The 15,322-nt window shown below is 42.0% G+C and overlaps 2 protein-coding genes across 2 annotated transcripts in view; both read left to right on the top strand.

Annotated features, from left to right (window-relative positions):
• The window catches only part of LOC139322104 (immunoglobulin lambda-1 light chain-like), a 526,174-nt gene that overhangs the window by 416,362 nt on the left and 94,490 nt on the right, over positions 1–15,322 (top strand). The gene's annotated exons all lie outside the window — the stretch shown is intronic.
• LOC139322069 (uncharacterized) lies at positions 6,917–15,065 on the top strand. The gene is made up of 6 exons (XM_070951049.1): positions 6,917–7,112; positions 8,964–9,224; positions 11,703–11,982; positions 13,458–13,491; positions 14,442–14,505; positions 14,749–15,065. The coding sequence occupies exons 1-6, from the start codon at positions 6,917–6,919 to the stop codon at positions 15,063–15,065; spliced, it is 1,152 nt and encodes a 383-aa protein (XP_070807150.1).

The raw sequence follows: 15,322 nt of genomic DNA, 5'->3' as shown, positions 1-15,322 counted from the left end.
GGAAAGAAGGAACCCTGCAAAAATTTGGGGCTGGGATCACCTTTCTCTGAGATATATTTTGTATGGGAGAAAGTGTCACCCAGTTATGGTTACAGGACTTGACCGCAGAGGGTGCCACCTTCCTAGAAATGCACCCAACTAAACATCTGTCACCACTCCTGAAACATGCTGGAGGAGATCAAAGGCAACCTGCTAGGTTACCTTGTGCTGAATCAACTTAGTAGAAGGACGCCTGGCGTTGATCAATATTGGCCTGGGGTGCAGATTAAGTAATAGCCATGATGAATGTAGACACCAGAGGGCACACCTCTCAAACTAATGAGATGCAGTGCCGTTGCAACTCTGGGTCTTAAATAAGGAATCCTGGTCAACCATATCTATTCAACAGTCTGTGAAGTTCTAACACCTGCTTCTTTTGGAAGTCTTCAACCCAGAGGAAACCAAAAGAGCTATGAATAAATATAATGAATGCCAAAATGATACATTAGTTCTTAGGTCCTCCTCCTCCTCCTCTTCTTTTTCTTCTTCTTCCTCCACCTCCGTTATTATTTCTTCTTCTTCTTCTCCTCCTCCTCCTCCTCCTCCTCCTCCTCCTCCTCCTCCTCCTCCTCCTTCTCTTCCTTTACCATCTCCTCCTCCTCCTCCTGCTCCTTCTTCTCCTCATATTCCTTCTCATATTCCTAATATCATTTGATTGGTTATTTGTACCCTATGACCATCATTAAGTGTTGCACCTTATGATTCTTGACGAACATATCTTTTCTTTTATGTACACTGAGAGCATATGCACCAAGACAAATTCCTTGTGTATCCAATCACACTTGGCCAATAAAATTCTATTCTATTCCTCCTCCTCCTCCTCCTTCTCCTCCTCCTCCTCCTCATATTCCTCCTCATATTCCTAATATGGTATGATTGCTTATTTGTACCCTATGACTATCATTAAGTGTTGTACTTTATGATTCTTGATGAACGTATCTTTTCTTTTATGTACACTGAGAGCATATGCACCAAAGACAAATTCCTTGTGTGTCCAATTACACTTGGCCAATAAAATTCTATTCTATTCCTCCTCCTCTTCCTTTTCCTCCTCCTTCCCTTCCTCCTCACCAAATTTCCAAAGATATGCATTTCGTAACAAAAACCATTGGGTCTCAGTTGGGAGCACAATGGGATAGGGCCCATGTACTGCCTGTACTTATAGCACCCTTCAGGTATGTCTGAAGTAGAACCCCCACCTGGACGACAAATTGGGACAAGCTTTGGAAACGCATTTTAGCAACATCTGGTCAACTGTAAGCTCCTCCTCTCAAATCTTGATAAGGAATTGGGACCCTCGCTTTATTTGGTAGCGTCTGCAAGAATGAAGGCGTGAAGAGGAGGTGGTGCTTTTTAAGGGGGACATGATTTGAATATGAGCTTGGATCAGAGGTCCCACAAGGTTTAAGAGGGAAAGAGAAAGTCTGAACTAAAGGAGATTCTGAGCTTTAGGAAGTTGTGGGGGGGTTTTTTTGAACGCCCATAATGATCTGGCTACCACTCTCCTTCGTGGTCTTCAACTTTTGCTCAGGTACGGCAAAAGAAGATCTCGTTCTCCTCCAATGGAACCTTGCTTGGTTCATCAATCACCTCTTTCTCTCTGCAGGTTCTCCCTCGGTGAACCAGCCCCAATCTACCTCCGTGCCTCTGGGACAAGATATTCAGATCACTTGCAGGGGGGATAATATGGATGCCAAACTTCAGCAATGGTTTCAACAACAACCGGGCAAGACACCTAAGCTCATTATTTACAGTGGAGCTACCAGGCCAGCAGGAATCTCAGAACGATATTCAGGCTCGGTGTCTGGGAACACAGCTGTGTTAAGCATTGCCAGGGCCCAGGCTGAGGATGAGGCAATCTACCATTGTCTCTTACGGTGGGATGGCATCTATCACTGGCCACAGTGAAACAGGCAGAGGAGGAAGTGAGACAAAACCTCTTAGTGTGAAAAGGAGGCACTACCCATTAACTAACTGTTCTGACACCCAGGTTTAGCAGAAACAAGAAACAGACTCCTGGTCACAACCTCCTCCCCCCACTCTTTAGTTACCTCTTGTGAATTATTGTCTGAATGGCATTGTCATTGTCTGAATGGCATTCACCCACCGAAAAGTCCAAGCAAGAGTCCTGCAAGGAGTTAACTGCAGCAACAGACCTTATCAGTTCCTTGTGATAATTGCAAAACCGTGAGCTCCCAGCCGAAAGGCTGCAAATTAAGTTCTGGCAAGCAGTCTTTGTGGCATGAAACGCAATGAGCAAAATCTCCAGAAATATGAACTGTTGTCTCCTACGGCAATCACTCACCTTTCCCTCTATTTATTCCCCAGCCAGGAAGGTGCCATTCAGCGTCCATGTGTGCTTTGGATCGAACTCTTGGCAGTGGGCAGAGTTAGTCTGCAATATTGTATTCTAACCATTCTTAATAGCAGTAGCACTTAGACTTATACACCACTTCACAGTGCTTTACAGCCCTCTCTAAGCAGTTTACAGAGTCAACCTATTGTCCCCAACAATCTGGGTCTTTGTTTTACCGATCTCTGAAGGATGGAAGGCTGAGTCAACCTTGAGCCAGTCAAGATCGAACTCCTGGCTGTCGACAGAGTCAGCCTACAATAACCACTGCATCCTCATGGCTCTTCTACTACTACACCAACTATTTCAAAGCCAATGCTTTGCATCTGAGGGTTAGTCACAAGACGTGTGACGTATATAAAAGGGAAGGCACAAGTGTTGAAGCAGTTGACTTTTTTGCCTTCAGGAGGAAAGTGCATCAGATTTCCCATCATGTTCTGGGCTTCCTTCCTTCTCTCGTTGCTGGTCAACTCCTCAGGTGCTGTAAAAGAAGAGAGATCGTTGGTTAGATGTTTCATCAAGTGGAAATGTTCTCTTGCACAAGACATTATTTATTTCTTTGTTTCTTTGCATAGGATCCTTTGGCCAGTATGTCCTGACCCAGCCGGCATCCGTATCTGTCTCCCTGGGACAGAATGAAAGGATCACTTGTTCAGCAAACAACATTGGAAGCAAGAATGTCCAGTGGTACCAGCAGAAGCCTGGAGATCCTCCTGTTCTGATTATATACGGTGATGACCAGAGACCCACAGGGATCTCAGACCGATTCTCTGGTACCAACTCTGGTAATACGGCCACCTTAAGCATCTCCAGAGCCCAAGCACAGGACGAGGCAGTATATTACTGTCAGGTGTGGGACAGTAATCAGTGCACAGTGATACAATCTAAGGGGGAAGTGCAACAAAAACCTCCTTCTGAGACATTCAATCTTCTGGGTTGGCTTGGAGAAGCTCAACCATCCCCAACAAGAAAGATCTCCCTGTTCCAAGAGGGGAAAAAATGCCAAGCCAAGAATCTCTCTGGGGGTGAGGTCTACATTATGGATTCCTGACCTCCAAGACCTGTCATCTTCCCATGATTCTCCCCTTCCTTCACACTTTCACAGACTCAACCAGACGTTTCTTGACATGGGAATCATCTTGAGGGAATGTAGGAGAACTTCTCTACTTTTGAATTGATGCCTAATGGCAATTATGCACCTTAGGCAGGAAAATATTGCTTTCTGTGCATTCTGCTTCCCATTTGGGTCCATCTAATTGCTCCACAACGTCTACATGTCTGCAACACGTCTTGGATGATGAAGCAGAACCAAAAGGCAGTGGTATCACCGTAACTTCCTCCTGCCCAGTTTTTCTTCTTCTTGCTCTGCTTGGCCACCCACCTCTTACAACTGAAGAGAACACCTGAAATTGTTTTTCTGGTTGCATGGTCTACATGTCTGCAAGCACACCATGTTGCCTATAGATTGTTGGGGTGGGGGAGGAAGCTGTTAAATCTCCCTGAGGAGCACCCCATTGAAAAAGATCATACTAGTGCCACACCCAGAAAGATATTTTGTTATATGCTGTTTCATTCAGCACCTTTTCCGAATAATTCATCTATTGCAAAACTTAGTAGGATGTTTTGTTTGACTGGGAGATACCGCAAATTACAGGAGATTTATTCAAGGTGGGATAAATATATATATATATATATATATATATATATATATATATATATATATATATATATATATATATATATATATATATGTAGGTCTTTGGTTATTCGGGTTTTCTCCCGCGTAAAATTGGAGGTTTTTTGGCAACGTTTTGACGAAGTCTCATTCGTCATCTTCAGGCTGGTGTCTTCGGCTTCGTGCTTCTAGGAGCAATGTGTGTGAAGCCCCCACCTAAACAGAACACACACTCAGCCAATCAGAGCACAGCCAACCCCCCATCCAATCAGAACACAGCCAAACCCCCAACCAATCAGAACACACCTCCACCCAATCAGAACACAGCCAAGCTCCCACCCAATCAGTTCGCACCCCCACTGGCAGTTAAAAGGAAGAAACAGCTGCGATCACACACATTGCTCCTAGAAGCACGAAGCCACAGACACCAGCCTGAAGATGATGAATGAGACATCGTCGAAACGTTGCCAAAAAACCTCCAATTTTATGCGGGAGAAAACCCGAATAACCAAAGACCTACATATATATATATAAATGCGAGTTCCAGGTATAGTGATAGAAGAGGCAATAGACATCACGATCTCCGGAACGTTTAAAAGTTTAAAAAATTTTATTTTAAAACTTGTGCTAAGCTTTCGTCGGCCCCTACCGACTTCGTCAGAGTGTAAAATCCCCATTGAGGAGCTGCTTGCTTTTATGTAATGATGATCAGTTTAGTCATTGCGCGCGTAACAGGCCCACACCCTTGCGTTCCCCCTGTAATTAACTTTTTTCTGCCTTAGTCATGCTAACAGATGACAATGCACTTCCCCCTGCCTCCTTCCCCATTGTGTGTTGCCTCTTTCTCTCCCTGGGGGGTAACGCAGGGTTATCAGGCATTGCTTTGAAGGTATTTCTCCCGGCTCCTTCTCCCTCATTGTTATGCCTTTCCCGTTTAGGCATACACGTTGCCTCCTCTAAACCCATTCGTTTTGCCCATGATCTTGTGATGGGTCTGCGTTGTTCTTCCTTACCCCCCACTATCTTCCTCATTCTGCTGTTTCCCTAACCTACTCTCTTGCCGTCTATCAGGGTTTATCACATCTTTATTGGGCCAATCTCTATGCCTAGAGGAGGAAATTTGTCCCTGATCTCCATTCAGTCTTAGTGACCGGTCCTCCTTAAGTCTTTCCTGGTGCCATAAAGCCTGATATGCCAGTGGTATGTCAATATGTCTATTGAGGGAGTTGTTGTTAGAAAACCAGGCTTCTTTCAAGAGGCGCACTCCTTTTGTTTCGTCGAGGGCAACGACTTCAGTCTCTTGGAAGTTGAACTCGTGACCATGCTCCTCCATATACATCCAAATCTGGGATGCGCCCAGACCTGGTTCTGGTTTCATTTTTAAATAAAATAGAGAATAACAGGAATAAATTCTCCATCTTCATCACAGTTGCAATGAAAAGGATTGCACACAGTGCTGTTTTTCCCCCCCTTGTGATTAAAATTTGAAAATTGATATTTCTCACGGGAAGGAAACTGTGGCTGAAGCTGAACGGATCTCTTCATTCCTAGTCTGTCATCTTAACCAGTAGATATCACTTTATTTTAAACCATGAGATGTGATTGCGCATGTACGCTTCTCTGAGCCTTATAAAACTCCCCCTTTTAAAATCATATCAGAAAAGGCAATGGAATCTGTCTCAACAGAGGTTCAGCCACATGGGAGAGCTGAGCTCTATCAAAAGCTGTAACTGTGGTTACAAAAAAGATATTGAGACTTTGGGAAGAGTGCAGAGAAGAGCAATAAGAGGAGACTAAGCCATATGAAGAACAGTTGCAAGAATTGGGTATGGCAAGTCTAGAAAGAAGGACTAAGGATGACATAATGGCAGTATTCCAGTATTTGAGGGGCTGCCACAAAGAAGAGGGAAGGGGGTCAACTTAGCTTCCAAAGCACCTGAAGGCAGGACAAGAAACAATGGATGGAAAGTAATCAAGGAGAGAAGCAGTCTGGAATTAAGGAGTAATTTCCTAACAGTGAGAATAATTAATAAATGAGTGGAACAGAAGTTGCCTTCAGAACTTATGGGTACTTCATCACTGGAGTTGTTTAAGAAGAGCCTGGACAACCATTTGTCCAAAATGGTATAGGGTCTATTGCTTGAACAGAAGCTTGAACTATTCTGAATTGACTCTTGAGAAAGGTCCTCTCCTCATCATATAATTGAGGATAAAGTACGTTGATGGGGATCCTAGACCAAACCAGCTACTGTAACATTGCCGCCCTAAGTATAACCATGGTCAAGAGAGATGAATGAAAGAAGAGATAAAAAGAGGAACAGGAAACCTGATCTCTTCCCTCTAAGTGAAATTCTTTTTATCAAAAACTACTAATGAGATGCAAGTTGAATTTGCATAAAGGGGAGGACTCCAATTTTTTGGGGGGGGGTTTAAAGGGACTAAAACAGTCTCCCAATCTGAGTTTCCCAAACAGCTCAATTCTGCATCATGGAGTGGTCTCTGCTCTTGGCTGTCTTCTTCTTATGGTGGACAGGTAATTTAGGAAGAATTCTCACCTCTGGATTTATCTGATGGTTTGGAAAGCATCAGCTTCAAGCTAGAACTGTGGTTTGATCCTGATAACAAAGCCATGACTTCCATGCCTTCCAAACCATCGAAGTTCAGGGGTGTCTGGATTTAAATCAGAGCAGCTCTTCGAAAGATACGCCAAGAATGGTTCTATAGCATGTCTATCTTCATTCTCTTCCATTGTTTTAATTTTATTTTCAGGAGCCAACTCACAGTATACCTTGACTCAACCTGCCACACAATCGTTTCCCCTGGGAGAAATAACAAAGATCTCCTGTACCATGAGTCGAGACAGCCGAGTGGGCAGCTCTTACATGTCTTGGTACCAACAGAAGGCTGGAGAGAGACCCAAATTCCTTCTCTATGACAACAACAACAATGGCAGGTTCTCGGGGACCATCGACAGCTCTGCCAATGCAGCCTATTTAACCGTTACAAACCTCCAGGCTGATGATGAGGGTATTTACTATTGTGCTGGTAATTACGGCAGTGGCAGCAACTACGGATATCCACAGTGATACAATCGCATGCAGAAGTGAGACAAAAACCTCCCCTTGTGCTTACTTGCAAACACTTCCTTCTTCCCCTGAACGAGCCATTTGTTCTAACCATTGGAAACCTCCAGGCTGATGATGAGGGTATTTACTATTGTGGTGGTGCTTACGGCAGTGGCAGCAACTGGTGGTATCCACAGTGATACACTCATTTGCAGAAGTGAGACAAAAACCTCCCCTTGCGAACACTTCCTTCTTCCCCTTTCGTGAACCATCAGCCTGGCCTGTGAAATATTTACACAGTTAATACTTAAAGAGCAGAGTCAGTTCTTCTCTCAGCCTTACTAAGCATAAGGACCTTCTCCTTTTTGGAAAATGAAAAATGGCAGGGATAAATTTGCAATATTCATCAGAGTTGCAATAAAGAAACATTGCCTCCATTACATTTTTATGGAAATGCAATTCAAATACCCAAAGGACTACAGTTTAGAAAGCAAATCTGATGTAGAATTCAGTTTGAACCAAGAACCATGGTTGGACTATAATTTAAATTTGGGCCAAACCCCAAAATTGGGTGGGTTTCTTTGTTGTTGTTGTTCTCCTTTACCTTCTATATTTTAATTATATGAGATGTTTGATTTCCACGATAAAACCAGTAGGGTCTTTTTTTTTGACAATTCAAAAGCAGAAGTAGAGGCAAATTTGGCTGAGAGAGATTGTGGGGTGGTTTCTGTGACTGAACCTCAACTGATCTCTTCAATCCTGATCTATGACCTTAACCACTATTTGACATTTTTCTTCTAAAAATCAGGGATGTGGTTGCCCGGGCCTGCTTCCCTGAACTTTAAAAAGAGCCAACTAACTCCTTCCCCTTTTAAGAATCCTCTTTCAAAAGACAAGGCAGTCTGTCTCAAGAGAGGTTTGCCCATAGGGAGGAGCTCTTACTACATTTTCCAAATATTTTTAGAGGACCACTTCAGATTGAAACTGAATATCTAAACCGAATCAATGCTTTATGTGAGTGTGGATGGAACAACACAGGTGATATACTGAATTTCTACCACATGGATTTCAGTTTGGAATCCCTTCCACAACTTCCGGGATTTTTTCCTGAAAGGATAAGAACTGGGGAAACATTATCAGTGCTCTAGGAATGTTTTACTCTGGGTTTTGCAAATTAGTTGTTCAAGTAACAGGATTGGTCAAAAGGCTGTTTTTTGACATCAATGAATCGTGAGAAAGGTCCTCTCCTCAACATATCTATGAGATCATTGGGGACCTCGAATCGATACTCTGAAACCAGCTCCTGCCACATGTCCACCCACACAGGTGTCTCTAGGGCCAAACAGAGACAAGACAAACAAGAGGTTAAAAAGAAACAGGAAACCATGTCTTTCCTCCAAATGCAATTCTTTTTATCCAAAACCTGCTAACAAGATGCAAGCTGAATTTGCATAAAGGGGGCAGCACTCAGATTCTTGGGGATGAAAAGGGATTATAGCAGTCTTCCAATTTGAGTTTCCCAAAAAGCTCAATTCTCCATCATGGCTTGGTCTCTGCTGTTGGCTGTCTTGGCTGTCTTATGGTGGACAGGTAATTTGGGAAGAATCCCTAACTCTGAATTTACCTCTGCAAGCAGGCATTGTTTGCAAAGTATCAGGTTCAAGCTGTAACTGTGGTTTGATCTTGATGTCACAGCCACCGCCTTCCATGCTTTCCAACCCATTGAAATTGAGTGATGTCTGGATTTCAGTCAGAGCAGCTCTTCCAAAGCTACTCCAAGAGTGGATGAATAGGATGTCTCTCTTCATTCTCTTCCTCTTTTTATTTTCAGGAGCCAACTCACAGATAACCTTGACTCAGCCTGTGGCACAATCGTTTCCCCTGGGACAACCAGCAAAGATCTCATGTACCATGAGCCAAGTTGCCCAAGTAGGCAGTCGTAACATACATTGGTACCAACAGAAGGCTGGAGAGAGCCCCAAACACCTTCTCTATAATGCCGGCAGCAACGGTCGGTTCACGGGGTATAAGGACGCCTCTACCAATGCAGCCTATTTAACCATTACAAACCTCCAGGATGAGGATGAGGCTGGTTATTATTGTGCTAGTTATTATGGCAGTACCAACAACTGGAAGTATCCACAGTGATACACTCACTTGCAGAAGTGAGACTAAAAGCTCCCCTTGTGCTCACTTGTAAAAACTCCCTGCCTTCTTCCTCTGAACTAACTCTGAACTTGACTGTGAAATATTTACACAATTCATACTTAAGAACAGACTCAGTTCTTCTCTCAGCCTTGCTAAGCATAGAGACCTTGTCCTGCATCACTGTTCAGTATCGTAAAAAAACGACAGGAGTAAATTCATAATCTTCATCATGGTTGCAATTAAAAAAAAAAGATTGTATCCATTAAATTTTTACCTTGATTAAAATTTGAAGATATATCACATATTTCTCATAGAAAAGAAAAGAAAAGCAGGCTGATCTGGTATTGACCTCTTTATGGGGATGCAATTCAATGACCAAAAGGACTCCAGTGTAGAACACAAATCTGAGGTAAAGTTGAATTGGAACCAAGAATCAAGTTTGGACTGTAATTTAAAATATGGATTCGTAGCAAACCCCAAAATTGGGTGGGTTTCTTCTATGGTTGTTGTTTTTACCTTTACAGTTTGCATTTCAATTATATGCGATGTTTGATTTCCGAGATAAAACCATTGGTGTTTTATTTTTGACTATTCAAAAGCAGAAGTAAAGTCAAATTTGGCTGAGAGAGATTGAGAGGACCAAGGTCACGAGAGGGTTTCTGTGGCTGAACCTCAACCGATCTCTTCATCCCTAATCTATGACTTTAACCACTATTTGGCATTTTTCTTTTCAAAATCTGGGATGTGGTTACCCATGGCTGCTTCCTTGAACTTTGAAAAGAGCCAACTGCTTTCCCTTTTAAACATCTTCTTTCAAAAGACAAGGCAGTCTGTCTCAAGAGAGGTTTGGCCATGGGGAGGAGCTCTTATACTACATTTTTCAAACATTTTCCATGAAGAGAAAATTTAATATTTAAACGGAATATTTAAACCGAAACAAGTGCTTTACATGAGTGTGGACGGAGCAACCCAAGCCATATACTGAATTTCTCCAACATGGATTTCAGTTTGGAAAATGATATTTCAGAAATCCTAATTTCTCAGAGAATCTGGAGTTTTTTCCCCGCCAATTTCTTTCTTAAGGATATGAAGAAAATAAACCTTAGGTTTGACCACTGAGAGCTTGCTGAGAGCTTGATGATGGTTTAAGAGTATAAAATAAAGGCTTCGACATCAAATCAGCCAGGAACTGACAAAATTATGTAAAAACAAGGCACACACAATTTTTTATTTTTATTTTTTTGTATTTTGCAGTGGATCCTGTAAGCTTCCTTGCAAAACTGACAAGCCAAACTGTGCAGCAGGAAACTTCTGACAATGAGTTATGATGAACAAAAGGACAATATGACAAATGTAATCTGCTAATTAAGACAAAATGTAGTCAAGAATAACAAGTGTAGTCAACAAAGTGTGAATTCTGACCTTGTAAAAGGAAACAGATAGAACGACAAGTTGTACAAAGGAAGATTTTTGCATACATCTCTGAGCCAATTTTTATTTCGGGGTGCTCGATTTGCGCCTCTGTCCCAAGAGTGAGGCTTCTGTTACTGCAGAAATAATCAGATGGAATCAGCGTCCTCTTCCCAAGTGTGACACACAAACAATTATTGGGGATTTATTCCTGGAAGGATAAGAACTGCCAAATATTATCAGTGCTCTAAGAAAATTTTTGTCTGACTTTTGCAAATTAGTTGTTCAAGTACCAGGATTGGCCAAAAGGCTGTTTGTTGACATCAAGGAATTGTGAGAAAGATCTTTTCCTCAACATATCTATGAGATGTTTGGGGACCTTGGACTGATTGTCTGAAACCAGCTCCTGCCACAAGGCGACCCACAGGAATCTCTAGGGCCAAAAAGAAACAAGCCAAACAAGAGGTTAAAAAGAAGCAGGAAATCATGTCTCTCCTGCAAGTGCAATTCTTTTTATCCAAAATGTGCTAACAAGATGCAAGATGAATTTGCATAAAGGGGAGGACTCCAATTTTGGGGGGGTTTAAAGGGACTATAGCAGTCTTCCAATTTGAGTTTCCCCAAAAGCTCAATTCTGCATCATGGAGTGGTCTCTGCTCTTGGCCTTCTTCTTCTTATGGTGCACAGGTAAATTAGGAAGAATTCTCACCTCTGGATTAATCTGATGGTTTGGAAAGCATCAGCTTCAAGCTAGAACTATGGTTTGATCCTGATAACAAAGCCATGACTTCCATGCCTTCCAAACCATCGAGGTTCAGTGATGTCTGGATTTTAATTAGAGCAGCTTTTCCAAAGATACTCCAAAACTAGATGAATAGGATGTCCACCTTCATATTCTTCCTATTATTATTATTATTATTATTATTATTATTATTATTATTATTATTATTATTTTCAGGAGCCAACTCACAGTATACCTTGACTCAGCCTGCGGCACAATCGTTCCCTCCAGGACAACCAGCAAAGATCTCATGTACCATGAGCCGAGACAGCCAAGTGGGCAGTTATGGCATATTTTGGTACCAACAGAAGGCTGGAGAGAGCCCCAAATACCTTCTCAATAATGCTGGCAGCAGTGGGCGGTTCACTGGGTCCAAGGACACCTCTGCCAATGCAGCCTATTTAACCGTTACAAACCTCCAGGCTGAGGATGAGGCTGATTATTATTGTGGTGGTGCTTACGGCAGTGGCAGCAACTGGTGGTATCCACAGAGATACAATCACTTGCAGAAGTGAGACAAAAACCTCCCCTTGCGAACACTTCCTTCTTCCTCTTAGTGAACCATCAGCCTGGCCTGTGAAATATTTACACAGTTAATACTTAAAGAGCAGAGTCAGTTCTTCTCTCAGCCTTGCTAAGCATAAGGACCTTCTCCTTTTTTGGAAAATGAAAAACGGTAGAGATAAATTTGCAACATTCATCAGAGTTGCAATAAAGAAACATTGCATCCATTACATTTTTACTCCCCACCCCCCCCACCTTGATTAAAATTGGAAAATATATCACATATTTCTCCTAGAAAGGAAAATAAAAGGAGGCTTGTCTGGTATTGACCTTTCATGGAAATAAAATCCAACGACCAAAAGGACTCCAGTTTAGAAAGCAAATCTGATGTAGAATTCAATTTGAACCAAGAATCCTGTTTGGACTACAATTTAAAATATGGGTTTGTACCAAACCCCAAATTTAGTTGGGTTTCTTTGTTGTTGTTGTTGTTGTTGTTTTACCTTTACAGTCTATATTTCAATTACATGAGATGTTTGATTTCCAAGATAATACCAGTGGGGTTTAATCTTTGACCACCCAAAAGCAGATGTAGAGGCAAATCTGGCAGAGATTGAGGGGACCGAGATCACAAGGGGGCTCCTGTGGCTGAGCCTGAACCGATATCTTCATCCCTAATCTATGATCTTAACCACTATTTGGTACTTTCTGATTCAAAATCTGGACTGTGCACGTGCCTGCTTCCCTGAACTTTAGAAAGAGCCAACTAACTCCTTCCCCTTTTAAGAATCCTCTTTCAAAAGATGCTGCAATCTGTCTCGACAGAGACTTGGCCATGGGGAGGAGCTCTTACTACATTTTTCAAATGTTTTCAGAGGAGAGACCATTTCAGATTGAAACTGAAGATCTAAACTCAAAACACTGCTTTACGTGTGTGTAGATATAGCACCCCAGGCGATAGGCTGAATTTCTACCACGTGGATTTCAGTTTGGAAGATGATTTTTCAGAAATCCTAATTTCTCATGAATTCTGGAGGTTTTCTTCCTCCAATTTCTTTGTTAAGGAGATGAAGAAAATTAAGGGATTAATTTTCTGAGGGATTGTTGAGAGCTTGATGATGGCCAAATTATGTAAACACGGGACGCCAAGAATTTTAAAAAATTAAATTATGCAGTGGATCCTGTAAGCTTCCTTGCAAAACTGACAAGCCAAACTGTGCAGCAGGAAACTTCTGACAATGAGTTATGATTAACAAAAGGACCATATGACAAATGTAATCTACTGACCAAGACAAAATGTAATCTTCCATCAAGAATGACAAGTGTAGACAACGCAGTGTGAATACTGACCTTATAAAAAACAAACAGATAAATTGACAAGTTGTACAAAGAAATTACGTTGTATGAATCTCTGAGCCAATTTTTATTTCGGGGTGCTTGATTTGCACCTCTGTCCCAAGTGTGAGGCTTCTGTTCCTGCAGAAATAATCAGCTGGAATCAGCACTGTCTTCCCAAGTGTGACACACAAACAATTCCTGGGGATTTATTCCTGGAGGGTTAAATTCTTAAAGAATGTTACCAGTTGTTTGTAAAAAATATTCTTTATATTGCAAATCAGGTGTTCAAGTAGTAAGATAGGAAGAGAGTCTGTACATTGATATCAATAGATCTTTATAAAACCTTAGTAAGGCCACACCTGGAATACTGCATCACTTTTGGTCACCACATTACAAAAAAAAAAAAAACAACTTGAGATTTTGCAGAGTGCAGAGAAGAGCATCCAAGTTCGAGATTAAAACCTATGAAGAACAGTTGCAAGAATTGGGTATCTCTAGTTTAGGAGGAAGAAGGACTAGATAGAAGTATTCCAGTATTTGAGGGGCTGACACAAGGAAGAGGGGGTCAACTTATTTTTCAAAGCACCAGAGGGCAGAACAAAAAATAATGGACCGAAATGAATCAAAGAGAGAAGCAACCTGGAATTAAGGAGAAACTTCCTAATTGTGACAACACTTAACCAGTGGAAGGGCTGGACTTCAGAAGTCATGGGTGCTCCAACACTTGAGGTTTTTAAGAAGCGCCTGGGCAGCCATTGGTCAAAATCTTATAGGCTCTTCTGCTTGAGCAGAAGGTTGGACTAGAAGATCTCTAAGGTCCCTTCCAGCTCCATTCTGAATTGAAAAATCCTTTCCTCATCATATAATTGAGGATAAAGTACTTTGATGAGGATCTTAGACCAAATCAGATGCTGTAACATGGCCGCCCTAAGTATATCAACAGTCTAGAGAGACGAACGAAAGAAGAGATAAAAAGAGGAACAGGAAACCATCTCTTTCCTCCAAGTGAAATCCTTTTTTATCAAAAACTACTAATGAGATGCAAGCTGAATTTGCATAAAGGGGTAAAGCCAGATCCCTGGGGGGGTTTAAAGGGAACATGGCAGCTTCCCAATCTGAGTTTCCCAGAAAGCTCAGCTCTACATCATGGCCTGGTCTCTGCTCTTGGCTTTCTTCTTCTTATGGTGCACAGGTAATTTAGGAAGAATTCTAACCTCTGAATTTACATCTGAGGGAATTAATGGTTTGGAAACCATCAGGCTGAAACTGTTAATGGTGGCTTGATCCTGATATCAAAGCCACCCCCTTCCATGCCTTCCAACCCATCGAAATTCAGTGATGTTTGGATTTCAATCAGAGCAGCTCTTCAAAAGACACTCCAAGAGTGGATCTATAGGATGTCCACCTTCATTCTCTTCCTTTTTTTTTTCTTCAGGAGCCAACTCACAGTACACCTTGACTCAACCCGCAGCACAATCATTTCCACTGGGACAACCAGCAAAGATCTCCTGTACCATGAGCCAAGACAGCCGAGTGGGCAGCTATTACATGTCTTGGTACCAACAGAAGGCTGGAGAGAGACCCAAATTCCTTCTCTATGACAACAACAACAATGGCAGGTTCTCGGGGACCATAGACACCTCTGCCAATGCAGCCTATTTAACCATTGGAAACCTCCAGGCTGATGATGAGGGTATTTACTACTGTGGTGGTGCTTACAGCACTAGCAGCAACGTGTGGTATCCACAGTGATACAATCACTTGCAGAAGTGAGACAAAAACCTCCCCTTGCGAACACTTCCTTCTTCTCCTTCGTGAACCATCAGCCTGGCCTGTGAAATATTTACACAGTTAATACTTAGAGAGCAGAGTCAGTTCTTCTCTCAGCCTTGCTAACCATAAGGACCTTCTCCTTTTTTGGAAAATGAAAAACGGTAGAGATAAATTTGCAACATTCATCAGAGTTGCAATAAAGAAACATTGCATCCATACATTTTTACTCCCCCCAT

Source organism: Pituophis catenifer, unplaced genomic scaffold (assembly GCF_029215685.1).
Source record: "Pituophis catenifer annectens isolate HBS135680 unplaced genomic scaffold, rPitCat1.0.hap2 SCAF_10, whole genome shotgun sequence".
Lineage (NCBI taxonomy): Eukaryota > Metazoa > Chordata > Lepidosauria > Squamata > Colubridae > Pituophis > Pituophis catenifer.
Note: the sequence above shows the minus strand (reverse complement) of the source record. Positions and strands in the feature narration are given on the sequence as shown.

Bases quoted from the DNA above. Each gene is read 5' to 3' on its own strand.
- LOC139322069 (XM_070951049.1), top strand. From the start codon at position 6,917: ATGAGTCGAGACAGCCGAGTGGGCAGCTCTTACATGTCTTGGTACCAA. The intron at 11,983-13,457 runs GTGAGACAAAAA...CTGTTCCTGCAG, and splicing joins AGATACAATCACTTGCAGAA to AAATAATCAGCTGGAATCAG. The intron at 14,506-14,748 runs GTAATTTAGGAA...TTTTTTCTTCAG, and splicing joins CTTCTTCTTATGGTGCACAG to GAGCCAACTCACAGTACACC.